A 27,486-nucleotide genomic window follows, 5' to 3' on the forward strand; every position below is an offset into this window, starting at 1 on the left:
TGCCATCTGCTCTGTGTCCAGCTTGTTCCTGCTGGTGGTCATAGTATACATCTCCCTGCGTTGCCGTTGCCAGGCGAAGGAGGCCATGGTGTATGGTCCTGGCACAGCCACGCTGGTATGTGCCAGTGAAGTGGGCAGCTGGTCTTATTCAAATCGTCACAGCCACATCCTGGCAGGTGTGAGCGGGGAGGCTGGTGCCAAAAGTGACCTCATGGTTTTCACTCCAAATGTTCCTGTATTCGCAATGAATGGGGATGCAGGAAATGGAAAGGAGCTTATTTCAAATTCATCAGATGAGGTGAGTTATATGGAAACTTTAAAATCTTTGAAGTTATTCTCTCTTTGTTATACCTTCTTGGTGTGAAAACACTGAAGTGAAACGTGCTATTATGGAAAGCAGAGCTATCAAACATTTTGGGGCTTTATGTTAAAAAAATAAAAAAAATTATGCCCAGAGTTTCTAACAAAGGTAAACCCTAAAATGTACATCATAAAAATGTAAAATTTTATATTGTAAACTGTTCTATGATCTTTGGATGAAGGGTAGTATAGAATTTTAATCAATAATAAAATAAAAATAAAAGAAGGTTAATCTCTGAAATAAAAATGCCACAAAAAGCCAGAGACAAACCACCCAGTCAAGGCCAAAGCCCAGTAAGTAAAATAAAATCTGTGTGTGTTTCTTACAAACTTCCAGAGTCAAGGAATGCTGCAACATAGATTATGCAACTTTCCTTTTTTTCTAAAAAAAAAAATAATGTTTAGGTGTACTCTCATTTTCCTACTCATATTGAAATACTGCCCCTCAATGAGGCCAAACTTAGATTCACAAAATGTTTAGGGGTTTGCGTACCCCTGCGTCCCCTCAGAAAAAAGCACTGGCCTTATATTTCTCTCCATTTCTTTCTTAAAAGTTATCCTCATTAACTTCCAGGTTTAAGGTAGGTACAGCAGTGGTGTCTTTACATTTAAAAAGTGCAAAGTTTATTCATACTCATGATCTTTGGTGCACCTCCACTGAGGATATCGTGGAAATATGGGTGCAGGTTCTACTGTTCTTATTTGATAAAGGGGTGGTTGGATCCTGAAATAACACACTTAACACACTGTAGATTTTCCTGTAAAGGAGGTCCTTTATGTGGCATTGTAAGGGAAAAGAAAAAAGGCGCTCAGTCCTAATACCTGTGCAACTATGAGCTGAGGGGTGGAGGGGGCGGGGAGTGTTGCATTCAATGTCCTTCTGCAAATGGTAAGGCTTCTGATTGGAGACCTCCCCAAATGGAATGGCAGAGGCAATTTTTGCCAATTCACTCTTTTTCCTACAGGAATTTGCACCACCTTCCACTCTATTTTGGAGGGTCTTAGAATTCACAGGGACCGGTAGAGCAGAGGCCATATAAGTGAAAATGACCTCCCTTTTTCCATTAGTGCAGACCCACTAGGTCAATAACACTTCCACAAATGAAAGGACTCCTTTGTGGATGGACAATTATGTATGTAAACCTATAAACAGAACTTCAGTTACTCATGTTTGATGTATTTATTATAAATATCTATAAATATCTATAAATATCTATATTATGGGATGCCAGTTTGTGTAAAGATTAGATGGCAATGCAACTAGCCTGAGATTAGCATTGATGAACAATTGCTGTAGTGTTTTGCATTATTTTATTCAACAGACATAGAAGAAATATTTCGTATTGTGTATGCTCTAAAGCAAATTTATATTGTGTTAAGTGAATTTAATGGGTGTGTTTTTTTAAAAAAACTACACCCTTCTGCCTGCTTTGTGTTCTGTCACTTCTACTGCCAAAGATAATTGTTCGATACTTCACTTCCAAATTGTTGATATCAGTGTGCCTTCTTTCTGAGTAAATAAGTTTACAACTGAGATATCATAGATAGCTTTATGAAAATAAACATAGGGCTTCTTCTAGGCATCCATTTTAGCATGTTGCTGTTCGGAAACCAGTTGTCTATGTGGTGCTAGGAGAACCAGGCACTGAAGTCACAAGTTCAGCAGTCCCTTGTAAATGCTTCAGATCTGCAGATCATTGGATGTGCTGTTTCTGTAGCTTGGGAGCTTAACCATCAGCCAGCCTTGTAGTTCCTTCTGACCCCTCCCTCTGCAGAAAGAGCCTGGAACCAGGATATGTCATCAACTGCCAGAGTCTCAAAAATTATTCTAAAACACACCACAACATATCCTTAGAATAATAGTATGTTTGTGTATGTTTTAATTGGAAGCCACGTTTGGAGCCAACATAGGCAGAAAAATTGAGTGAAAATGTAAAATAAGAATACCGTACATTTAGGATAGTACAGTATCTAACTAAATCGTTCTCAGAATAGATCCATCAAAATCACAACTAACAAGATATTTAAATGTGTTTCTTCTGAGCAAGACTTAGTTGGATATCATTATTAATCTGTACAGATAGGCAGGAATAACAAAATATAGTGGGTGGAATTCGATGTTGCACTCTTTCAATCATTCTCACAAGCATTCCAGCTTACCAAATAAATCAATAGCTCTCTACACCCACTGGCTCGCTGTTTTGGGCGTTCTCCTACCCCTCATAAGTGAATTTTTGGAGGGGTGGGGAAGGAAGGGAAACCGTACAAGTGGAAAGCCTTGCATAGGGCTTTCACTGAAGGGGCTGGTTAGGTGAATCCTTGGCGGTGTATCTCAGATAATGGAGCAAACAGCAATCCTTTAATAAACTGTCAAAAATATGGAAGTAGCAATGAAAAGATCAGCCTAATCACCCAAAAAGGGCTACTGTGATAGGAAGTTACACATACTGTAAGCAGACTGACTTTCTTGCAGGCGAGCTAATTTCTACTGAACCAGTACTGAATGACAAGGGTTATAAAAAAGTAGCTATATGCTTGCAGGTGTTGAAAAGGATTTTGAGTGAGTAGAGTGGATTAATATATCTATCTGTCTATCTATCTACAGAACTTTTAATGAGGGAATCTGCTTTTGAATTATGAAAGTTTTTTAAATTTTATTGTATCTAAAAGAGTGTATAAGTACAATTAAGTATATAACATAAACAATTAACACTAAATTATATAAAATAAAGAAAACAATGAATATACACATGACATAAGTAATATCATACTACAATGATGCAAATAAATTATAACGGTATATATTATCTTCATATTTATATTTCCAAATATAATAAAAATTGACATTGTTCTATAACTCTGTATATTTGCTCATTTCCCTCCTATGATACAGGTTTTTTTAAAAAAAATAATGCAACAATGTTCCAAATTATTTCAGACTTGTCTAGAATTGGTAGTACTGTGTTCTTCTTCCAAACTTTGGCAATAACTAACTTTACAGCTATCAGTAATTTTATTATTGTTTCAAAATCTGCCTCTGGTACAATACCCTCCAAATAATTCAATAACCGTATTTAGAAATCATTTGGTGAGAGATATCCAATTATTTCCAAGGCCATAGAATCATAGAATCATAGAGTTGGAAGAGACCACAAGGGCCATCGAGTCCAACCCCCTGCCAAGCAGGAAACACCATCAGAGCACTCCTGACATATGGTTGTCAAGCCTCTGCTTAAAGACCTCCAAAGAAGGAGACTCCACCACACTCCTTGGCAGCAAATTCCACTGTCGAACACCTCTTACTGTCAGGAAGTTCTTCCTAATGTTTAGGTGGAATCTTCTTTCTTGTAGTTTGGATCCATTGCTCCGTGTCCGCTTCTCTGGAACAGCAGAAAACAACCTTTCTCCCTCCTCTATGTGACATCCTTTTATATATTTGAACATGGCTATCATATCACCCCTTAACCTCCTCTTCTCCAGGCTAAACATGCCCAGCTCCCTTAGCCGTTCCTCATAAGGCATCGTTTCCAGGCCTTTGACTATTTTGGTTGCCCTCCTCTGGACACGTTCCAGTTTGTCAGTGTCCTTCTTGAACTGTGGTGCCCAGAACTGGACACAGTACTCCAGGTGAGGTCTGACCAGAGCAGAATACAGTGGCACTATTACTTCCCTTGATCTAGATGCTATACTCCTATTGATGCAGCCCAGAATTGCATTGGCTTTTTTAGCTGCCGCGTCACACTGTTGGCTCATGTCAAGTTTGTGGTCAACCAAGACTCCGAGATCCTTTTCACATGTACTGCTCTCAAGCCAGGTGTCACCCATCTTGTATTTGTGCCTCTCATTTTTTTTTTTTGCCCAAGTGCAATACTTTACATTTCTCCCTGTTAAAATTCATCTTGTTTGTTTTTGCCCAGTTCTCTAATCTGTCAAGGTCGTTTTGAAGTGTGATCCTGTCCTCTGGGGTGTTAGCCACCCCTCCCAGTTTGGTGTCATCTGCAAATTTGATCAGGATGCCCTTGAGTCCATCATCCAAGTCGTTGATAAAGATGTTGAATAAGACCGGGCCCAAGACAGAACCCTGTGGCACCCCACTAGTCACTCTTCTCCAGGATGAAGAGGAACCATTGATGAGCGCCCTTTGGGTTCGGTCAGTCAGCCAGTTACAAATCCACTGAGTGGTAGCATAGTCAAGACCGCATTTTACCAGCTTCTTTACAAGAATATCATGGGGCCAGTGTGGTGTAGTGGTTAAGAGCGGTAGTCACGTAATCTGGGAAACCGGGTTCGTGTCTCCACTCCTCCACATGCAGCTGCTGGGTGACCTTGGGCCAGTCACACTTCTGAAGTCTCTCAGCCCCACTCACCTCACAGAGTGTTTGTTGTGGGGGAGGAAGGGAAAGGAGAATGTTAGCCGCTTTGAGACTCCTGAAGGGGAGTGAAAGGCGGGATATCAAATCCAAACTCTTCTTCTTCTTCACCTTGTCAAATGCCTTGCTGAAATCAAGGTAGGCTACATCCACTGCGTTCCCTTCATCTACCAGGCTTGTAATTCTGTCAAAAAACGAGATCAGGTTAGTCTGACATGACTTATTTTTCAGAAATCCATGCTGACTATTGGTGATCACAGCATTCCTTTCTAGGTGCGCACAGACTGTTTGCTTAATGATCTGCTCCAGAATCTTCCCTGGTATTGATGTCAGACTGACTTGGCGGTAATTATTTGGGTCCTCTCTTTTCCCCTTTTTGAAAATAGGGACAACATTTGCCCTCCTCCAGTCTGTCGGGACTTCGCCTGTTCTCCAGGAATTCTCAAAGATGACTGCCAGTGGGTCTGAGATCACATCTGCCAGTTCTTTTAATACTCTTGGATGCAGTTCATCTGGCCTTGGAGACTTGAATACATCTAAACTAGCCAAGTATTCTTGTACTATCTCCTTAGTTATTCTGGGCTGTGTTTCCTCTGCTGAATCATTTGCTCCAAATTCTTCAGGTCGGGCATTGTTTTCTTTATTGGAGAAGACTGAGGCAAAGAAGGCATTGAGGAGTTCAGCCCTTTCTGTGTCCCCTGTTTGCATTTCACCATCTTCTCCTCTGAGTGACCCCACTGTTTCTTTGTTCTTCCTTTTGCTACGAACATACCCATAAAAGCATTTTTTGTTCCTTTTAACCTCTCTAGCAAGCCTGAGTTCATTCTGTGCTTTAGCTTTTCTGACTTTGTGTCTACACGTGCTGGCTATTTGTTTGAATTCCTCTTTGGTGGTTTCCCCCCTTTTCCATTTTTTGTACACATCCTTTTTAAATCTTAACTCAGTTAAAAGTTCTTTAGATAGCCACCCTGGCTTCTTTAGGCACCTTCCATGTTTCCGTCTCATTGGTATTGCCTGAAGTTGTGCTTTTACTATCTCCCTCTTAACAAACTCCCAGCCATCATGAACTCCCTTTCCTTTTAGTATTACTGTCCATGGGATCTCACCCAGCACTTCCCTAAGTTTTATGAAATCGGCTTTCTTAAAGTCAAGAAATTGAGTCCTAGTATGCTTGGCTGCTCCTTTCTGCTTGTATAGTAAACTTCAGAAGAGCATGATCACTCGGGCCTAATGATCCTTCCACTTCTCCCCCCCCTATACATTTTTATTAAAGTTTCGCAAATTTTAAACAAACACAAAATCACAAACAAACACAACACAAAGAACAAGTATAGTTTCAAATCCTTATTTTCTTAACATCTTTCCCTGACTTCCCCACACCTCCCCTTCTTGTATTCCAATTCCAATAGTTAGCTCAGCAAGTTCTTGTCCCCAGCTTTTACCTTATTATTATTATACTTAATTCGTCTTAATTAACCAATTTTAACTTATAGACCTCAATTTAAACAACAATACGCATTCTTTACACCCTTTTCTAAGGTTGGCCCAAATTCCCTTCCACGAATTTCCCATTTTTTATATTAATTACAAAACAAAATAACAGAAAGACAACATATAATTATACACCCTTTGGATTCCAAAACTCTCACCCCCCTTTCCCGGTTTCGATCCCCAAAAAATGCCCATCAGTCCATCAGCTATCAGTCTGGAGATCTCACGTCCGAGGCCCTCAAATCTCTCTCAGTCCCTCTCTGCCGGTTTTTTTGGTAGTCCTTTATATTAGACATCAAGTCTTGGAGAAGCTCTGTCCCAATAGGGTCTATGTTTCTTCCAACCAGACCTCCATGTTCAAAAGTGGAGCCCAAATCTTGTTTCTTGTTGCTTTTAAGTCCAAATGTCCCAAATGTCCCAAAAGCTCCAACTTTCTCCTTGATCAGATTTGTAATCCATAGGTCTTCAGATCTCCCCATAGGGAGATCCCTCCATTCTTCATTCTCCAATTCAAACCAAACTCTCATCATCCAGATCTTGTTTTTCTTAGCATCTATCTTAGCAGGCCTCTGGCTCTCCTTTGTCGTCTGCGGCATTTCAGCTCCTCCTTCCCACTCCTCTGAAACAGCACATATCTCTTCTTGTTCAGCTGCATAGGTTTCTTAAGTCAAGTCCTTGACACAATCAGCAAGCTTGTTTACTTTTAAATTCAAAGTTGTAGCATTTGTAGCCAAAGCTTCACTCTGACCTTGTAACTTTCCCAAGAGAAAAAACATTCTATCCAGCTCAGCCTGTATTTTTCCACCTGCAGCCATTGTAATGTCTCAGAACCCCCTCTAGAGGGATTCTAGTTACTTAATATTCCTTCCAACTCCAATCCAACATTCAAGTTAATTTGTTTCTATTCTTTATTTTCAACAGTTTAAAGTCAGATTGTAACAAAAATAACCAGCAAAGATAGCAGAAACCAATTTTTCCCCTTTTCCAACTTTGACAGCTAATTTGACAGCTGTCAAATTCTTTATGTCTCCTCAGCAGGCTCTCTCGCAGATCACTCCCGGGTCCCGGGGGGTTGCACATCAGCTCTTAAAATCAGTTCTTATCCTCCAGCAAAGTTACTTATACTGCCAAGTCGTGGAATTAATAGCTTTTATCCCATAAAGAGAAGGATGTTCTCTCAGCCTTAGTTATCAATTCTTGCTTTAATTTGTCTACAGAAAGAGGAGACGGACTTCCTTTTAGCACCTCCCCCGATCGTGCCAAATTCAGAAAAAAAAGATTTTTAGTTCCAATTTCCGTACTACTCACGGGTTGTTACTTTTAAAGTCCAAATGATCAAAGGAAGAAGTCAGCGCTCTCCGGCCATGGCATGCGGCTTCGCTCCGTAGAAGAAGCGGTCTACTCTCAGCACCACGCCACTCTCCGTCCCCCACTCCGAAGCCTTTAAAAAGGCTTCTTCGCGGGTCGGGGGGCGCAAATGGTGCCCGCCAAGTCACCAAGTCCACAGGCTTCAGCGCCTGTGGTTTCTGAGGGTTCCCGCGTCGCCGATTCCCTCCGGAGCTCGGAGGGAATCCGCCATTAGCCTTTCGCGCTAACCCGGAAGTCGCTATGATCCTTCCACTTCTACCCCACTAACCAGGTCATCAACATTGGTTAGGACCAGATCTAAAATGGCTGTTCCTCTTATTGCTTCTCCCACTTTCTGGACATTGAAGTTGTCTGCAAGGCCAGTGAGGAATCTGTTTGACCTTATGCTCTTGGCTGAGTTTGACATCCAACAAATATCTGGGTAATTGAAGTCCCCCATTACTACTATCTCCCTTCCTTTTGCATGCTTGGCCATCTGTTCCAGGAAGGCATCATCTATGTCCTCCGTTTGGCTTGGGGATCTATAGTAAACTCCCACAATGAAGTCACTGTTATTCTTCTCTCCCTTAATTTTGACCCAAATGCTCTCACTTTGGCTTTGAGGTTCTAAATCTTGGATCTCTTCACAGGTATACACATCCCTGACATATAACGCCACTCTTCCTCCTTTCTTGTCTGGTCTGTTTCTCTGAAATAGATTGTATCCCTCCATTATTACATTCCAATCGTGGGACTTATCCCACCAGGTTTCAGTGATGCCTATTATGTCATATTTAGTTTGCTGTACCAAGAGCTCAAGCTCATCTTGTTTATTTCCCATGCTTTGCGCATTAGTGTACAGACATTGAAGTCCATTAATCATTCCCCTGTGTCTCTTATTTAAGGATTTTTTCCTCCCACCACTAGGTCTGCGTGCTGTTTGCTCCATTTGGTCTATGACATTTGGATGATCATCTTCATCAATTGATAGACTCCTACCTTCAGGAGCACTGTCTCCCTCCCCCACATTAGTCAGTTTAAAGCCCTCCTGATGAGGTTTCTGAGATTTTTGGCAAAAACATTCCTCCCAACTGTTGTGAGGTGCAGCCCATTGCTTGCCAGAAGTCCATCTTCAAGAAACTGCAGTCCGTGATCTAAGAATCCAAACCGTTCCTGTTTACACCATTTGCGAAGCCAGCTGTTCACTTCCACTATTTTTCCCTATCTTCCTGGGCCACGTCATTCAACTGGGAGGACAGATGAGATGACAATTTGTGCATTTAATTGCTTCAATTTCCTGCCCAGAGCCTCGTAGTCTCTTTTGATCTTCTGAAGGCTATTGCTTGCAGTGTCATTGGTTCCCACATGAACCAAGAGGAAGGGGTATTTGTCAGTGGGTTTTATGATTCCTTGCAGTCGTTCAGTTACATCTTGGATCTTAGCCCCGGGGAGACAGCACACTTCCCGAGACATCTTGTCAGGCCCACAGATCACTGCTTCTGTCCCCCTCAGTAGGGAATCCCCTATCACCACTACACGCCTCCTCTTAGGTTTGGTCGGGGTTCTTCCGTGAGCTGTCCATTCCAAGGTCGCCTGCACATTCCCTGAGGACTGACTTTGCTGCCAATTTTTGAGTATCAGTAATAATTCTGAATTACTGAGCAAAATGTATGTAAACAGTCTGCAAGATGATTGCTGCATCTCCAGCATTAATCTTATGTGGTTGGGTATATCTTAGTGCAGAACTTTCCAAACTGTGTGTCTCGACACATTAGTGTGTTGGCTGCAGTGTGTAGGTGTGTCACGTGAACATTCTCTGCTCTCCTCCCGGGGCTGGAAAGGGGTTAGTTTAACTTCTGGTTTGCTAGTAAAACTGAATTACTGTGTTGCATCTCTAAAAAGTGTGTCACCAACCTGAAAAGTTTGGAAAGCTCTGTCTTAGTGAGTCTACATTGAGTTAAATACCACTGATATTGGATCTTGTAAAAGTTTTCCTTAAACCCATAGATATAATTGAAAGAGAAATATTTCCCAAATCCAAGGTTAACTCTTTTAAGTCTCTGGCCCATTTCCTTATGAACGTTCCAGTTTTATTCTAAAGTTTCGTAATTATTATTCCATAATTAGTAATTATGGAATGCAGTTTGATATTACAGTAGTTAGAATTTCAAATTCAGTTTCCTCCCTTGAGACACAATGTTTTCTTAGTAAACATAGAAATGCTTCTGTTATTAGAAAATGCTGATATAATTGTGGCTGAAGACCACCAATAATTTTAATAACTTTTGTGTATCATTTAATTTCTTGCCTGGATATGTTGTTCTTAACACTATCCTCTTCTGTTTGATACCATAATGTCAAATCCCCTATCATCCTTTGTGTATGTGATAGAAATATGTTATGAAATAATGTGTGGGATGATAAGGCTGGGAAGATTTTCTTAATTAATTTATACCAACTTATTAGAGCACTGTGAACACATGGTACTTTACTAGCAAACTTTTCCCAATTCTTCTGGAACCATAGCATTGTCTTTGATTTACTCTTTAAAATAGTTTTCTAGTAGTGTGATCAGATACCACTCCATGATAGATCTTAGCTTTGCAGCATAAGAAGTTTTGTATATTTGGAACTCCCATACTCCCCTGTTCAGTTTGTTTTACTGCAACAAGTGGATCCCCGCCATGCAACCCCAAATGGATTAATGCCATATTTGCAAAATATGGGACTTGTAATGGAATACTCAAAAATAAATAAATAAATAAATAAATAAATAGAAAATAGATATTTTAGCAATTGCAATACGACCCATCCAGGAAACTGGATCCAAGATCTTAATGCTGATTCCATCTCCTGGTGCAATTTTTCATAATTGATTCTAATTAATTGTGACAAATTATGAAGAATCATTTAACAGGTTTAGATTACCAAGTTATATACACAGTTCCTGTTCATTCTTTTTTTCAACTCTTTATCTGAAGCTAGGCCTATCTATTCAGATTTTCTAGAGTTTATATATTGATATTTTCCCCATATCTATCTCATATCTTTTTAAATGTCTATAAGAAGTATTAAGGATGCACTAATGTTTAAAAGATGTCATCCATTATGAGCAAGATTTTTTGGTATGGATTACCCCCATCACATTTAATACATTTCAAATTCTTCTCTAATTGCTATAATTGCTCTAACTTAATAATTGCTCAAATTTAATGTAATTGCTCTAATTGTTTGATAGCTAAAACAAAAAATAGAGGTAAAAATGGGCATCCTTGCCTATTTATTCTGCACAGTGAAAAAAGATCTAAGAGATAGCCAGTCATCTGTACCTGTGCTGTTGGTGTCTGATATAAAAGTTGGATCTAGGACCTGAAATTTAAACCCAGTTTGAAATAGTTCATAACCTCTATCAGATATTTCCACTCCACTCTATCAAAAGCCTTTTTGGCATCTAAAAATAACAGTACAGATGTTAGTTTTTTATCTTATTATTATATTAATAATGAAAAGGTTATTTTCATATTAGTTTATCATTTTCTGTCTCTCAAGAATCTAGGCAATATCTATGTACTTCACAATGATGGATATTACATTTTCTGCAATATTACAAAACTAGATTTTCACACCTTGGTTTAACAATGAAATAGATCTATAAGATTCCTGGTTTGCTAGGTATTCATTAGGTTTAGATATCATGGTGATTCTTGCCATATCCCACGAGCAAATATTTGTCATTTAAATATTAATTATAATCAGTCTTACATATTGTCAGGGGTTCAGGAGCAGAGGCGCGGGAGAGGGAGGAAACAGAGAGCGAGGGGGAGGAGTCCGAAGGAAAGATGAGTGATGACGACGACCCGAGATCTCCGAGTCTTTCCAGTGAATCGGAGGATTCACAGAAAGGAGCGCCAGTGGCCAGAGCAAGGGGGAAACCTAGGGGGACACCCCAGGAAGAAGGAACCAGAGGGGGTTCAGAGAGCAGCAGTTGGAAATCGGGGCCAGCGTCCCCAGCGGAGCGCAGTGGGGAGGAAGGGCGCCAGGCATCGGGATCCGGCGGCTCGCCGCAGGAGGGAGGGCATGAGTCAGGAGTGGCCACACCTCCATCGGGGAGCGAAGAAACGGTCAAGCGGAAAGTGGAAGGTTGGGCGCGTGCGCCAAGTTCAAATACACAGGAAGGCGGCACAGTAAGCAGCCCGGAAAGGGAGCCAGGTCCTAAAGCCCGCCACAAGGAGGCAGAAGGGTCCGGGGGGTCAGCGTCAGAAGAGTCTAGGAAGGAGGAGACCCCGGGGGCAGAGGGACCCAGAGGAGGAAGGAAAGACGTAAGAGGTGGAGCAAGGCTAGGGTATTAAGTTGGTGTACAGGAGGCGGGGAATCAGACGGAGCTTCGTCGGTCTAGCTTCTAAGACGTAGAGCTGCACGCTGCAGTTCGGAAATGGAATCTGTAACTCAATAAAGACTTTTATAAAGTGAACGCTGGCCAGCGTGATCCTATGTGAGCTGGGATCTGGAAGCAGCTCTGACACATATGATAAAGAAAAGGGAGCCTCTAGTTTTCTCTGGATATTATTAGATATTTTTGATATATTTAAATTTCTTTAAAATCATTAATGCTTCACTAATTCAGGTTACCTGCCATAATTATGTATCCATTATAAAATCTATCTAATTGAATCTATTTTTTAAACTGAATATTCCTTGTGAGTTATGTGGACCATATATAAATACTAACATGTTCTTCCCCCATCATCTCTCAATATTTCTTGATTAACCCATTTTTAACTAATACCACTACTTCTGAAGCAGTGAAGACTTGCCCTAATCTAATTTCATTCAGATATTTCCCCTGCTTTTAACTGTATTTCTTGCAGAAATATAAAACCTGCATTTTCTGAACACAATTTTATTGTAAATTTCCAACATTTCAAAGCAGAGTTCAGCACCTTTACAATCAATGAGAGAGTTCTTACTGAATTTGCTTTATGGTCATTTAACAATTAAAACAAAGCACTAACAAGGAGAAAAAAAGTGAACCTTATTCTCACTAATTATTTTATCTTCTTCAGATTTATTAGAGTTTACTGATCTGAGATAGCTTGTTCCTTTGCTTCCTTCAGAGAATCTTGCTCAGCTCTTTCCCCAGTATTATTTATTTGTCTTCTCTGGTTTTCTTTATTCTTAAATTAATTTTTTATTCTGATTTTGTTGTATTCATTTCTGTGGCCATTATCTAACATTATCTGGCATGGAAATTTCCTCTATATATGCTTTCAGCTGTAAAGCTTCCTTCCCTGTCTTAATCTTAACCTCTTTTGAAAACAAACAAACAAAATAATTAACTTAAAAGGGGACAGAGTGAGCAAGCAAGAGAGCTGGCCATTGATGTACAGTGGTACCTCGGGTTAAGAACTTAATTTGTTCTGAAGGTCCGTTCTTAACCTGAAACCGTTCTTAACCTGAGGTACCACTTTAGCTAATGGGGCCTCCCGCTGCTGCTGCGCCACCGGAACACGATTTCTGTTCTTATCCTGAAGCAAAGTTCTTAACCTGAGGTACTATTTCTGGGTTAGTGGAGTCTGCAACCAGAAGCATCTGTAACCTGAAGTGTCTGTAACCCGAGGTATCACTGTAAGAAACTTAAATTCCTTTTCCTTCAAAGTAGCAGGATGAATAATAAAATTGACCAAGATGACTTTATCTTAAGTTGCTTTTCTTAAATTGCTGAGGCCAGTCTTGATTTTACTTTCTCCTCTGAAACAACTTCAGTACCAATTGTACATAATCTATCAAGCTGTATGTAATTTGATAGATGTTCTTCTAAAATGGTGACTATGTCCTCACTTTCTATGTATTCTGGGAGGCTTCTAAGTTTTTAATTCTTCTTGTGTTGTTCCTGGGTTGTCTCCTCAAATCATGTTTACTGACTGTGAGAGCTATATTTTCTGTCTTTTGCTTTCACTTCTCACAATAGTTTAAATTCTGTCTTTCTTGTTTCCATTTTTTCTATTTTCATACTAATGGCTGCAATTCCCTTTTCCATATCAACCACAGCCTTTTCAGTATTGTTCACTTTTCCTACAACTAATTGTAGGGAATTCCTAATTGTTTTTGAGTATATTGAATGTTTGAAAAGTAACTAATATGTAAAATAATATTTAAATACCTTCTAGTGTTATGAGTTCTTAATATTGTTTTGCATGTTTCCATATTTATAGTAATAATTTAAAATATTTTCATCTTCTGCTGAGTCAAATTCTGAGCCTTGCAATTTTACTGTTTACCTCTTTTATATTTAATCACAATTTACCTTTGGGTGGAAAGAAGATAAATTGAATTACCCAAAGCATAAGAAAGTGCAGAATGCTTTCACTTTGTCTCTCATCTGCTTCTCCTCTCTGTAATTCCTAAATTAAAATTGCAACACAAGAGAAATAGTGCTTCTGATCCTTTACATAGGATCTTTTAATTACTTTGTGATGACTGTACCAGGTTTAACTTCTTGTGAGGTAGGTCAGTCATTGAGACAAGTGAAGCAAGAGCAATGTCCAGGAAGATGAAAGTGCACCTTGGTTAAAAGTATCTTGGAGCACATTTGCCAGGACAGTAAATGAAACCTGTTGGGTTTCATGACTAACTGTTCCCATTGATTTCAGTGCCACCTAGGTGTGTCTAAGGCTGCAGTCCTGTACCCATATACTGGCAGTAAGCCCCATTGAACTTAGTGGGTAGACCCTGACAGTGAAGGCAGGGGTGGGTTTGTCAACCCCGTGTTACTATCATATAATGCAGTTCCACCATCAGAGTTCTAGTATTAGGGGAGCTATTCTATTTGTGAAACTAACAAAAGCCCTAAATGACGGTTCTTAACTTTTTTAAAAAACGGCAAAATATGCCACCTGATCCTATGCATGCTCACTCAGAAATGAGCCCAACTGTGCTAAATGGTGATTGATGCCAGGTAAGTCTTTATGGGTGCAATCTCAGGCCCTATGGACTCTTATGTATGTTTACGATTGCAATCTGCTGTTGATTTTAAAAGAACTTGCTAGAACTAGAAGCACTATCCCACCTTTTTATTGGCTGAACTAGAATTTTTATGCAAACATGAGCAAATGTTGTGTAAAGATTAAGCAGCTGCTTCCCCTCCCATTTCTCTGCTCAAGATTCCAGCATCATCTGCAAGGCCCATCACATTGCTGTGCAATGTCTAGTGTACATTGTTGTTTCCCTATATAACTCATTCAGTGTCTACTCCTCTCAACTCTTGAAAGTTACAGGCTATTAAGCATGGAGTTGCATGCCAGAGGTTGCTGAAAAATGTATAAGAGAGGACTACATGCTATTACATATAACAGGCATTTTGATCTTGAAAAATACATGACACTTTCCCCCAATAAACGTATAAGAGCATAATCAAGTGTCGTATCACTTCAATATCAATTGGTGAATGAGTCTTCATGGATCTAACACAACTGGCAGAACTTTCTTATCACTTGGTGTCAGCACAAGTACAATCCTTCTTGGAGGAGTCAGTCCACCCATTCAGATATAAGCTGTTATGATAACTGAGTGTGCAACAGTAGTGTTGTGATATGAACCACCACATTTGAAGTATGTGGTGGATTTTAATAACTTTAGTTGAAAGCAGAAGTGCATAAAGTCTCTGAAGAACAGGTGATTATCACAAAACGTTTCATAAAGTTTAGTCACCTGCTTCTCCATTTCTACAATCATTCGCTAGAGGTCACTGTTGCCTAAGGAAATATTTAAGAAGAAAGAACATTCAGAGCTCCTCCCTCAGAGTGACTGAAAACCCTGCCTGTCAGATTCACAATGGGGCTATCAAGCGCAGAATGCAAGAGCACCGGCGTCTATTCAAATGACTTGACAAATACCAATTCAGATGGGCTCCTTGGACTCTGCTCTACACTACATTAAAGAAAAGGATTTATAAAAAGGAAGGAAGGAAAGAAGGAAGGAAGAAGACAACAATTTGTGGCTATGCTTGCAATGGTTGCCTGGCAGAATGATTCGGTGCCAAAGCAGCTCCTGCAGCTGCTGCTCCTCCATGCAGCCTGGATGATGGGGAGCGGCCAGCTCCATTATTCTGTGCCGGAGGAATCCCAGCACGGCACCTTTGTGGGCCGCATTGCCCAGGATCTGGGGCTGGAGGTGGAGGAGCTGGTGCCTCGGATGTTCCGGATGATGTCCAAAGGACAGGAGGACTATTTTGAGGTAAATGTGCAGAATGGGATCTTGTTTGTGAATTCCCGGATAGACAGGGAGGAGCTGTGTGCTAAGAATCTTGAATGTGCCGTTCACCTGGAGGTGATTGTGGACAAACCTCTGAGGGTTTTCCATATAGAGGTGGAGATCAGGGACATAAATGACAATGCCCCCATTTTCTCTGCAAGTGAACAAATTCTGAGCATAGCAGAATTTATAACGGCACCTGGCACCAGATTCCCTTTAGAGGGGGCTTCTGATGCAGATATTGGCACTAATGCTCTGCTAACCTACAAGCTCAGGCCCAATGACTATTTCATTGTAGAACAGAAAACAGGTGACCAGCACAATAAACCCTTAGCAATTGTTTTAAAGAAGCCATTGGACAGGGAAGAGGCGCCTGTGCACCGTCTTTCACTCACAGCCACAGATGGAGGCAAACCAGAGCTCACAGGCACAGTCCAGCTGGTGATTAATGTGCTAGATGCAAATGACAACCCTCCTGTATTTAACCAATCAGTTTACAAGGTAACATTATTGGAAAATGCAGCTACTGGAACATTGGTTATTAAGCTGAATGCCACTGATTTAGATGAAGGAATTAATAAGGAGATCTCCTATTCTTTTACTAACCATGTGCCACTAAATTTCCAAAAGACTTTTACCATAAATTCCAATACCGGGGAAATAATGGTAAATGGAAAAATTGATTTTGAAGACATTAGTGTATATGATCTTCAGATTGTGGCAGAAAATAAAGGCAACCTTCCTTTGTCTGGACATTGCCAAGTGATAATTGAGGTGCTGGATGTGAATGATAATGCCCCAGAGGTGTCAGTCTCATCCCTCTCTGTGCCAGTGCCAGAGGACTCCCCACTGGGGACAGTGGTAGCCTTAATCAGTGTCTCAGACAGGGACTCTGGGGCCAATGGCCAAGTAAGCTGCTCACTGTGGCCTCCTGGGCTTCCCTTCAAACTGGCGTCCACGTTCAAGAACTACTACTCATTAGTAGTGTCTGAACTCCTGGATCGGGAGCAGGTAGCTGAGTATAAGTTGATGGTGATGGCCCAGGACCAAGGTGTTCCATCACTGTCAGCTAGTGGTAGCTTATTAGTTCCAATTAGTGACATAAATGACAATGCACCCACTTTCGCACAACCCTCCTACACGGTCTTTGTGAAGGAGAACAACCCGCCAGGTGCTCACATCTTCACAGTGTCTGCTTCAGACCCAGATGTGGCTGAGAACAGCCTGATCAGCTACTGGATCGATGACAAGCTCTGGCCATTGACAAGCTACATCTCAGTGCACTCGGAGAGTGGGAAGGTCTATGCCTTGCAACCCTTGGACTATGAGGAGCTGAAGCTGCTGGAGTTCCAAGTGAGGGCCAAGGATGCTGGGCTGCCCTCCCTGTGTGGCAATGTGACTATTCAGGTTTTTGTGGTCGATGAGAATGACAACGCACCTGCAGTGTCAGGGACAACAGAAGAGAACCCCATTCTCCTAGTGCTTCCTATGGGGTCTGGGCACACAGTGGGCAAGATCCATGCTCTGGATGCTGACTCAGGATACAATGCATGGCTGCGATATGAACTGCATGAGGTGACAAGTGGACCATGGCGTGTGGGCCTGTATAGTGGAGAGATCAGTACCATACGTGCTGTAGATGAGGCAGAAGTCAGCAGAAGTCAGAGCCTGCTGGTTTTGGTGAAAGATCATGGGAAGCCTCAACTCTCAACCACAGCCACATTGAGTGTGTCACTGGTAACCAGTGCGCAGGCCATCAAAACGGATACCCGCCTTTCCAGGACAGGTGAAAGCCCAAAGTCTTTGGTGGACAATGTCAACGTCTACCTGATCATTGCCATCTGCTCCGTGTCCAGCTTGTTCCTCCTAGCAGTAATCTTTTACGTGGCCTTGCGATGCCGTTGCCAGGCCAAGGAGGCCATGGTGTATGGTCCTGGCACAGCCACGCTGGTATGTGCCAGTGAAGTGGGCAGCTGGTCCTATTCAAATCGCCACAGCCACATCCTGGCAGGTGTGAGCGGGGAGGCTGGAGCCAAGAGCGACCTCATGGTCTTCAGCCCCAACATTCCTTCTTCTGCTGATAATGGGAAGCAGCAGGACCTGCTCTGTGCAACGGTTAGTATCTGACTTGGTTTCTTCTATCTCTCAGCCATTGTTCAGTCTCCATAACGTTGAATAAGAATATACTGTAGTTATTCAATATTGAATTTGAAATTTTCTTTGTTGAACTTAATTTTGTAAGCGTCCACATTGAATTGCAAATGGATAGTTTATGAGAAACACGTATTCCCCCCTCTTCAATTCAATTTTACTGGTGTTTTCTTCCTGAGAAATATTTTTATTTGTTTATTGAATAAGTATACACTTAAAATAATAAAAGTTACTAAATGACTAACATAAACTTAGTGAAAATGCAGTAGCATTCAATAAAATATTCCTAAAAGCTGGTTAAAAATGAAATAAAAACACAACACAACTGTATATGTCACATAAAACTGAGCAGTGTGCAAAATAATTTTTTTAAAAAATTGAGTCAGAGCCCAGGAAATATTGGACAAATTTTAAAGGAGGAATTTAAAAGTAATCACTTCCTCCACCTGAGAGATGCTGTTCAGAGGGTGGGTGCTATCACAGAGAGGGCCATTGTAGTGATCACACAGGGTCCCCGGACGTTTGACGGTCTGTTGACCCTGTGCCACCACTGTGATTGCTTTCTTCACTGCCACCAACCCGTTTCTCATGGGTAATCACGGAGTCCAGACAGTTGTTAACACTAACAAATAATCAAGTTTATTTATAGGCATGAACAAGCTTATGGTTTCAGTTAATTTTCCTTGGTAGTTTCTTAATCTTAATTCCTTAACTGTCCTATGCGTTCTTAACAACTTCAGACTGATTATTCCAACTATCTATCTGACTCTACCTAACAATTCCTCTCACTCCCTCACAATACAACTCGACCAACCCACAGACTTATCCTCCCTCTTTCTTCTTCAACTCCCAACTCTCAACTGACTTTCACACAACACCCACTCTCACTCTAACTCCTCCTATCAGTCTCTCTCTGGCCAATCACATCACACTCATTTTAACCCTTTCCTTATGACCCACCTAGGAGGCAAACGCCACAGCCATCTTCTGCATTGTCACCAAGTGACTATTCACTGGTCAGGAGATCTTAGACTGACTTGGGCTGTACTTGGGGAGGTGGCCTGACAGGCAACTTTGTTCAGAGTTATTTAGAGCGGTAAATGTCAGCAGAAAAACTTTGAACTTGGCTCAGGAGTTAATAGGCAGCTAGCTGAGATATTTCAGCATTGGTGAAATATTTTTAAAGTTAGGTGTTCCACAAAGCACCCAAGCAGCTTCATTTTGAAATAAGTGTGGCTTCCAAATCAGGCACAAGAGTAGCCCCACGTGTAGTACAATACAGTTATCTAATAATGGTATTAGATGTATGGGCCACTGTAGCAAAGCTATACCAGCTAAGTTGTTAATGGATGATCTGAGGCCAACTGGGCCTCCAGTTATAGTGGGGGATCTAGAACACCTCTAACTATGTACTTGCTGCCTGTGGGGGAGTGAAATCCCATTCATGGGTGGTACGCAACCCAATTCTCAGACCAATCCATAGGATCTCCATCTTGTCAGGATTCAGTCACCGTTTATTAGTCTTCATTCAATCCATAAGTGCATCCAGGGATCTGTTTAGGACACACACAACTTCCAACGTCAGCTGTCACAGAGTTGTGTCTCATCAGCATACTGGCTCCAAATCTCCTAATGACTATCCCCAGTGGTTTCATATAGCTATTAAATAGCATTGGGGAAGAAATTGTGTCCTGTGGGATTCCACAGATCAACTGCCACGGGGCTGAGGCACAGTCACCCAATATGATTCTGGAACTGACCCCACAAGTAGAAGTGGCATCACCATTAAACAGTGCATTCAGTCCTCAAAACATGGAGGTGGTCCAAGAGGACACTATGGTCCATGGTATCAAAAGCCATGGAGAGATCCAGGAGAATCCACGGAATCCTATTTCTTTGTCCTTTTCCCAAAGGAGGTAATCAAGCCTGGACCCAGACTGGAACGGGCCAAGATAGTTCCATCCAAGAGCACCAGAATTCTCAATATGATGCCTTATTTACAACATTTATTGCCAATGCATTAGTTCCAGAAATTATTAGCTTACTTCTAAGTAAGAATGCATAGGATTGTAGCAATGATCACAAAAGTGGAAATGCTTCACAGTAAACCACAAACCCAATATTCAATCTACTTCATTATTTTATTTATTTATTTACTTACCATTATTTATTGACTATCCTATATAACAAAGTTCTCAGGGCAGGTCATAGCAATTAAAACATTTAAAATTCAACAATAAAAGTAAATATATATATAAAAATACAGCACAAAAACACTAGTCAGAGGTCAAAACCAGTGCCTTGATTAATGGGAGACTGGGGTTCAGTTCTTTGTATCAGAATTGGATAAGGATCCCACCAAATTTGGAATGTTCTAGAGGACAACAAGCAGGAGTATGAAAAGTCTTGAAAGAAATCATATATAAATGAGAAGGAAGAAACTGCTTATGTTTGTCACACGTGAAACAAAATTTAATCTCATTTTGTTAGATTGCCTGGACAGATTATGGAATCCATTTCAAATGAAGCTTTCAAGAAACATCCCTGCTTCTGGGCAGACAACTCAAGGCTATTAAGACATTCAACTATATATAGACAACTCACATAAAGGGAAGACCTTGCACTTGTGCAAAGTATAGACATGTAGGCTTGTTTGCTCCCTGCCAAAAAAGTTGCCACTTGCACACAGACTGCATGTACAGTTTTGTACAGCATGTGCAGACATAACACTGAGTGCTTGGTGATCAGTGGTGTGGCTTGCCAGAATGACACTACAATCCTGTTCTCTTCAATCCTTATTCATTGTACACAATTTGAGATCTGCATAGCGCTCAGATCAAATTATCTTAGTTGTAGGAAGATTCTTTGCTTTTATTTCTTTATAGTGATTTCTTTCTAAGATTATTTATACCAGCATTGTTTAAATGCCCGTGGAATGAATAGTTCAACAACAGTTTCAGTTTATTTGGTCTATAGACCAAAACACATCAGATACGGTCTATTGTATTTACCAAGGTTGCTAGGACAGACATAGCAGAGTGAAAAAAGGACAATATACTAGCAAGCAATTTGGAACAACACAAAGCATTTTGACTTGAAACTCGGGTTCCTTTTAATAATTGTGACCTGGTTTGATGGCTACAGCAAGGAACTTGGCTATACTTCCTGTGATCATAGGGTTGGAATCTGCCATTAAAACTGAATCATGGAATTCATCTGAGTTCCCCAAGTGTAGAGAAAGTACCTGAAGATAAACTGTGATATTTATTCTGTGAACTGCACTGAGATCTTACGATGAAGGGTGGTATATAAAAACAAACAAACAAACAAACAAACAAACAAACAAACAAACAAATCCTATGAAAATTATAATATAACAGAACATTGGCTGCTATTTCATCTGAGCTGCTTTCACAAGGGCAAGATTGGCAAGGCAGCCTTGCGAATTCGCCTTCCATAACTGCTGATGGCAAAGCATTGAACTAGCCACTCTTTAGTTAATGTTGCTATATGCCTAGCAGGCTTATAATAACTACTATGTTGTAGACCAAGGTACAGTGCAGTGGTGAGCCAACCCCATTTGGTAGAGTTGATAAACAAAGCCCTAGAAGTGGTGCAGCCAGTTTTTTCTAACCCAAGTGGCAGAACATGGTGTAGAAAATAGTGAGAGCTGTGAACTTAGTCGTTAACAAATTTCAGCCAAGAGCAAGCATAATCTTCAAGCAAAGCCAGAGACAGGTAGCCCACATCTGTTGAGGATAACTGCACATGAAGCCAGTAACCAATGGCAAGGGACAATGCTATTTTTTTCCTAAGTCTACTTACTCTTCTGGTATGGAGGCATTGTGGGCTGGTGGTGTCTCCTTTCACTGAGATCCAACAGGGCTCAGGATGCTGGGACTGCCCTGATGAGCGACTAGGATTTCAGATCTAAGCTTGCCCTGCAAAATTGGCCAATGGCAGGAAGACTTGGAGGCAAGGTCCCCCTTGGGGGTGGGCCTGATGGAGCACCATAGACTTCCCTCCGCTCCACTCCCTGGATACTTAAGGAGGCCTGCCCTAGCCCCAGCACCTGGGTTTGCGTTAATAGGTATGCACAATATCTCCATTGTTCAACTGCCACTCTGAATGAATGCGGTCAAGAATTGGTTCTGTGAAGAAGTGATTATTACTTTTTTGAAAGACAACTTGGAAATTCCATGGAATGTGATTTCTAGACAATTGTATACAAATAATCTCTTATGTTTGCCTACTAAAGACAACCACATCTCCATGTGGTAAGGTTTTCTACTGCATATTTATTTTGTCACCTGTATTAAAAAAAGAGGGTAATAATTTCCCCCCCTGGAGCAAATTCCAATGTGTGTTGGGAGCCTTATCACATCGCCACAGTTTTTGATCTGTTTTAGTATTTGTGACAGGTGACATGAAGTAAGAATACTTTCTCCCTAAACTATAGTGTCTCTTGACTAGAGTGGTCTCCCAAGGAACAGCTTCCCTTCCCTGCTTTTTCCTCTATGACTTCTAAATCTGAAATTTAAGATTTTAAATCCAAATCTGAGAGGGTTTTCAGTTGGTGGAACTTTTATAAAATAACAACAAAACATGCATGGATAATCTAAATTAAGAGAAAGAGCTGGCTTCAAAGGCTTAATAGCACAGTATCAGAGGACTCCAAAGGTTTAAAAGCAAGGCAAGCTTGTTTAAAAACCTTGAACTTGCTCCTGAAAATGAAAGTAACTCTACCATTGAGCTGAAGCACAGTCTCTTTACTCTAGGTAGGAATGGAACCACTATAAAACAGTGCCTCCTATACCTAAACTAGCAATGTCCATTACTTTAAATGGGTCTACTCTGAGTAGGGCCAGCACTGTAAAATAGAAACGGTACAAAGAGCTGTATGGGTAATAGTTACTCTTCTGAAGGAATAAGCCATTATATATTTTAAAATTCCCATACTTAGTGGAAGATCTTTCTGTTCTTATTTTAAGAAGCCTAGTTTACCTGGAGTTCCAAAATTACTATTTTTAAAAATAAACCAAACATTATGTAGCAGAAGTATACATTTATTCTACCAGTCAGAAGAAATACTGTGCAACCAAAAACATTTCAACACAAGGGGGAGCCATTGACTAACAAGACCATTTCTGAAAGGACACGCTCCTCCCTCTGACTAGATAAAAAATCTGCCTCTTCCTACATTGGAAAACCTTCGATCCTCAGTGTAAAAGGACCGGCATTGACTCCTTTCTATCCAGGTCAGTCAACATTTGCTCAGTTATAGCCAGGTAATTTATAACAGATCATCAGTACTTGCATTTGCTATGCCTTTTCTGCAAAGAGATTTCCAGGTGACAATGAAGCTGCTGCAGCTGATTGTGTTCCACAAAGCCTGGATGATGGGGAGCGGCCAGCTCCATTATTCCGTTCCTGAGGAATCCCAGCATGGCACCTTTGTGGGCCGCATCACTCAGGATCTGGGGCTGGAGGTGGGAGAGCTCATGCCTCGGATGTTCCGGATGGTTTCCAAAGAGCACAAGGATTATTTAGAGGTAAATGTGCAAAATGGGATCTTGTTTGTTAGTTCCCGGATAGACAGGGAGGAGCTTTGCAGCAAGAATCCTGTGTGCACCATTCACTTGGAGGTGATCCTGGATAAGCCCCTGCGGGTTTTTCATGTGGAAGTGGAGATCAGGGATATAAATGACAATGCTCCTGTTTTCTCTGAGGGCGAGGAGATTTTGAGTGTCGCAGAGTCAACACTGCCAGGTGCTCATTTCCCTCTAGAGGGAGCTTCTGATGCAGATGTTGGTGCTAATGCTCAACTGAAGTACAAGCTCAACTCCACAGAATATTTTGTTGTTGAAGAGAAAATCAACGACAGGCACAGTAAATCATTAGTGCTTGTGTTAAAGAAACCTGTGGACAGAGAAAAAATCCCTGTGCATCGTTTAGTGCTAACAGCTACTGATGGGGGTCAACCAGAACTCACAGGCACAGTGCATCTTGAGATCACTGTGATTGATGCAAATGACAATGCACCTGTATTTAATCAATCTGTTTATAAGGTGAAACTGTTAGAAAATGTGGCAGATGGAACATTGGTTATTCATCTCAATGCAACAGACTTAGACGAAGGAAGTAACAAGGAAATCACCTACTATTTCAGTAAGCATGTTTCTCCCAATGTAAAAAAGACATTCAGTATAGATTCAGTTACAGGTGAGATTAGGGTAAAAGGAAAAGTGGATTACGAAGATATCAATCTGTATGATATTGAAATTGAGGCGAAAGACAAAGGAACCCCTCCTCTCTCAGGGCACTGCAATGTCATCATAGAAATAATGGACGTAAATGACAACATCCCAGAAGTATCAGTGACATCGCTATCAGTACCTGTGTCAGAGGACTCCCCACTGGAGTCGGTGGTGGCCCTAATCAGTGCCTCAGACAAGGACGCTGGCACCAATGGACAAGTAAACTGCTCTCTGTGGCCTCCTGGGCTCCCCTTCAAGCTGGTATCCACTTTCAAGAACTACTACTCACTGGTGCTGAATGAACCTCTGGATCGAGAACAGGTTGCAGAATACAAACTAGTTGTAACAGCAATAGACCAAGGGGATCCATCCTTGTCAGCCAGCAGCACCCTGGTTGTGCCCATTGGTGATGTGAACGACAATGCACCTGCTTTTACTCAGACTTCCTACACAGTTTTTGTGAAAGAGAACAACCCACCTGGTGCCCACATCTTTACGGTGTCTGCCTCAGATCCAGATATAGCTGAGAATGCTCTGGTCACCTACTGGATAGATGAGAACCTCTGGCCACTGTCAAGCTACATCTCGGTACACTCAGAAAGTGGGAATGTCTATGCTTTGCAGCCCTTGGATTATGAGGAACTGAAGCTGCTGGAGTTCAAAGTGAGTGCAAAGGACGCCGGATTGCCCTCCTTGCACAGCAGTGTGATGGTGCAGGTCTTTGTGGTGGATGAAAATGATAACGCCCCAACAGTATCTGGGCCAGAGAACACTCCCATCTTGCTGGTGATCCCTTTGGTTGCTGGACAGATGGTAGGCAAGATCCGTGCCCTGGATGCTGACTCAGGCTACAATGCATGGCTTCACTATGAGCTGCATGAGTCAACGAGCGGCCCTTGGCGGGTGGGGCTGTACAGTGGAGAGATCAGCACCACCCGTGTCTTGAATGAGATGGAGGGCGATGCTGGGAGCCAGAATCTGCTGGTACTGGTGAAGGATCATGGCAAGCCAATGCTGTCAACCACAGCCACCCTGAGTGTGTCACTGGTGGTCAGCGCTCAGGCCATCCACACAGATGGCTACCATTCTAGAGCAGGAGGGAGCTCAAAGCCGCTTGAAGAGAACAAAAACGTCTACCTGATCATTGCCATCTGCTCAGTTTCCACATTGTTTCTGCTGGCAATCATTGTGTATATGGCTCTGCGATGCCAGTGTCAACCCAAGGAGCCCGTGATGTATGGCCCTGGCACAGCCACACTGGTTTGTGCCAGCGAAGTGGGCAGCTGGTCCTATTCAAATCGCCACAGCCATATCCTGGCCGCTGCAACTGGGGAGCCTGGTGCCAAGAATGACCTCATGGTTTTTACACCCAACATCCCTGCCTTTATGGAGAATGGAGAGCTTGGGACTGGGAAGGAAATGACTCCAACCTCATCTGGACAGGTAAGTCTCAGGAGATGGCTTTCCTTCTTTAATTTTTCTATATTGTTTTACTAAGTCAGCATCTACATACAAAAGAAATATCCAGCTGGAGACTTACTGTAGAGAATGAGTTCACACATAATTAAAAGTATCAGTGTGTTTTCTGGTCTCCCATTCTCATCCAGGAGAGGTATTCCAGAAGGATAACATGGCCAGTTGTTTTAAAATTTCTGAAGGTTCAGGAGAATCATGAGTTGCACGTCTATTGTCCCTCTGCTGCTACAGGTGGTCCACCAGAATGACCAAGACAGTTTAATTGAAATTGCCTGCTTGCATCAGACCTTAGGTTCATATAGGGAAGGTTGTTGAATGAAATTCTGTGGAGTCTTGTCGTTCTGAAGTCTCTCAGTTTGTAAATATTGATATTCCACTTTCAGGAAAAGGGCATATCATAAGATTTATGGTGCTGCGAAAGCCCATAGCAGAAGGAGATAAATATAAATAACTACAGCACAAGACAGCTGGAGATATACCTTAGCAGAGAGTATTTTATCTGTGTGGTGCCTTTTCAACCATTGTTCCTTGATAATTGCGTTGTTGAAAGTCTGTTTATTTTAAATTAACACAGGTAGTTCACAAAATGGAAAAGTTTTATGTCAGCATTCTAATAATGATTAATTATATAGGCAATTAAAAATAATAAGTGGGTAAAGTGCTGTGTGGTACAATTAAAGGTGGATGCTGGGTCTCAAATGGTTGACGATGATTGGTTTAAGCAAATTGTCTGTAGCTGGTAAATGGTTCAATTCTGCATTATTATTGTCTGAAATTAAGAATCAAATTTTCTGCCAGGCCATGTTTGTCATGCCTCCAGTGCAACATAGATTTTCTTTCTCTGTCTGTCTCTCTCTTCATAAATATCATTGAAATAATCATGGCAGGTGTTCTCTTAAGTCAGCCATAAAGCATTATTTATTACATCAAAGGAAAATGGATAAAAATCCTGCCATTAATAAAATATTGTTTATCAATATATTTGATAACAAAGCAGGCTTTTTTCCTAATTAAAAAAGCTTTCAGAGAAAATGAAAGCTATGGGTTGCATCTCATGCTCCACACACATAGTTCTGTTGGTGGAACAAGACCTACATTTCCTCTCCTCCCTCCTATGAACCCTTGAAATCTGGAGGGTCCTCCAACTCTCCAGAGCTGATTTTGAGGGTGTGTGGTGGTGGGGAGCTGGAGGGGACAGGAGTGAAAGAGAAGCTCTGTTCACCCAGAAGTCAGTTCCATCCCTGCATTGAATACAATCATATGCAATTGGATTATATTACCAAACAATTTTATAGCGAGAGCTTGGATATTTCTAGATACAAAAAGGCTTTTGACTGATTTGGATGTGATATTTAAAAGATTGCATTGGAGAGCATCTGTGGCAATGAATATCTTTGTAAATATGAGTGGTGTTTTGGAGCTCCGTTGATAGGCCAAGGGATACAGATTATTTTTTAAACACCACTACCTTCCCCATTCACCTGAATTTACACCCCCACTGTGTTTCCAAATGCAGCTACCAACTCTGAATCTTTGCATTTCAATTTCTTTTTTTAAGTGTACCAGAAATATATTATCCACCTAAAGTGCAATCTGAAACATATACTCTAATAATCCAATCAATCCCATGGCTAACTTTAAGCTGTACCAGTGATCGGGAAGAGCTCTATACAAAAATTAAATAGGAAAGATGAAAGAAAACAATCTTGTCTTATTCCTCATTCAGGAAATACAGTTTTCATTGCTGTGTGTCAACAATTATTTTTTCACTGCATAGTGAATCA

At 41.2% G+C, this 27,486-nt stretch overlaps 1 protein-coding gene and 1 pseudogene across 3 annotated transcripts in view; both read left to right on the plus strand.

The window, feature by feature from the left end:
• LOC309538584 (protocadherin alpha-C2-like) overlaps window positions 1-27,486 on the plus strand; it is a 181,611-nt gene that overhangs the window by 17,102 nt on the left and 137,023 nt on the right. The window contains exon 1 of one of the 2 annotated variants that reach the window (XM_082234255.1): window positions 23,237-25,669. The exons of the other annotated variant lie outside the window; for it this stretch is intronic. Within the exon in view, the coding sequence (XP_082090381.1) occupies window positions 23,294-25,669 (2,376 nt within the window). The 5' untranslated portion in view covers window positions 23,237-23,293. Of the gene's footprint in view, window positions 1-23,236; window positions 25,670-27,486 lie in introns of those variants that run through there. 2 annotated transcript variants of the gene reach the window in all.
• Window positions 15,386-17,945, plus strand: LOC309538619 (protocadherin alpha-5 pseudogene; annotated as a pseudogene). The gene has a single exon. The product of its transcript is annotated as a protocadherin alpha-5 pseudogene (transcript).

Source organism: Podarcis vaucheri (assembly GCF_965113315.1).
Source record: "Podarcis vaucheri genome assembly, chromosome: 8".
Taxonomy (NCBI): Eukaryota; Metazoa; Chordata; class Lepidosauria; order Squamata; family Lacertidae; genus Podarcis; species Podarcis vaucheri.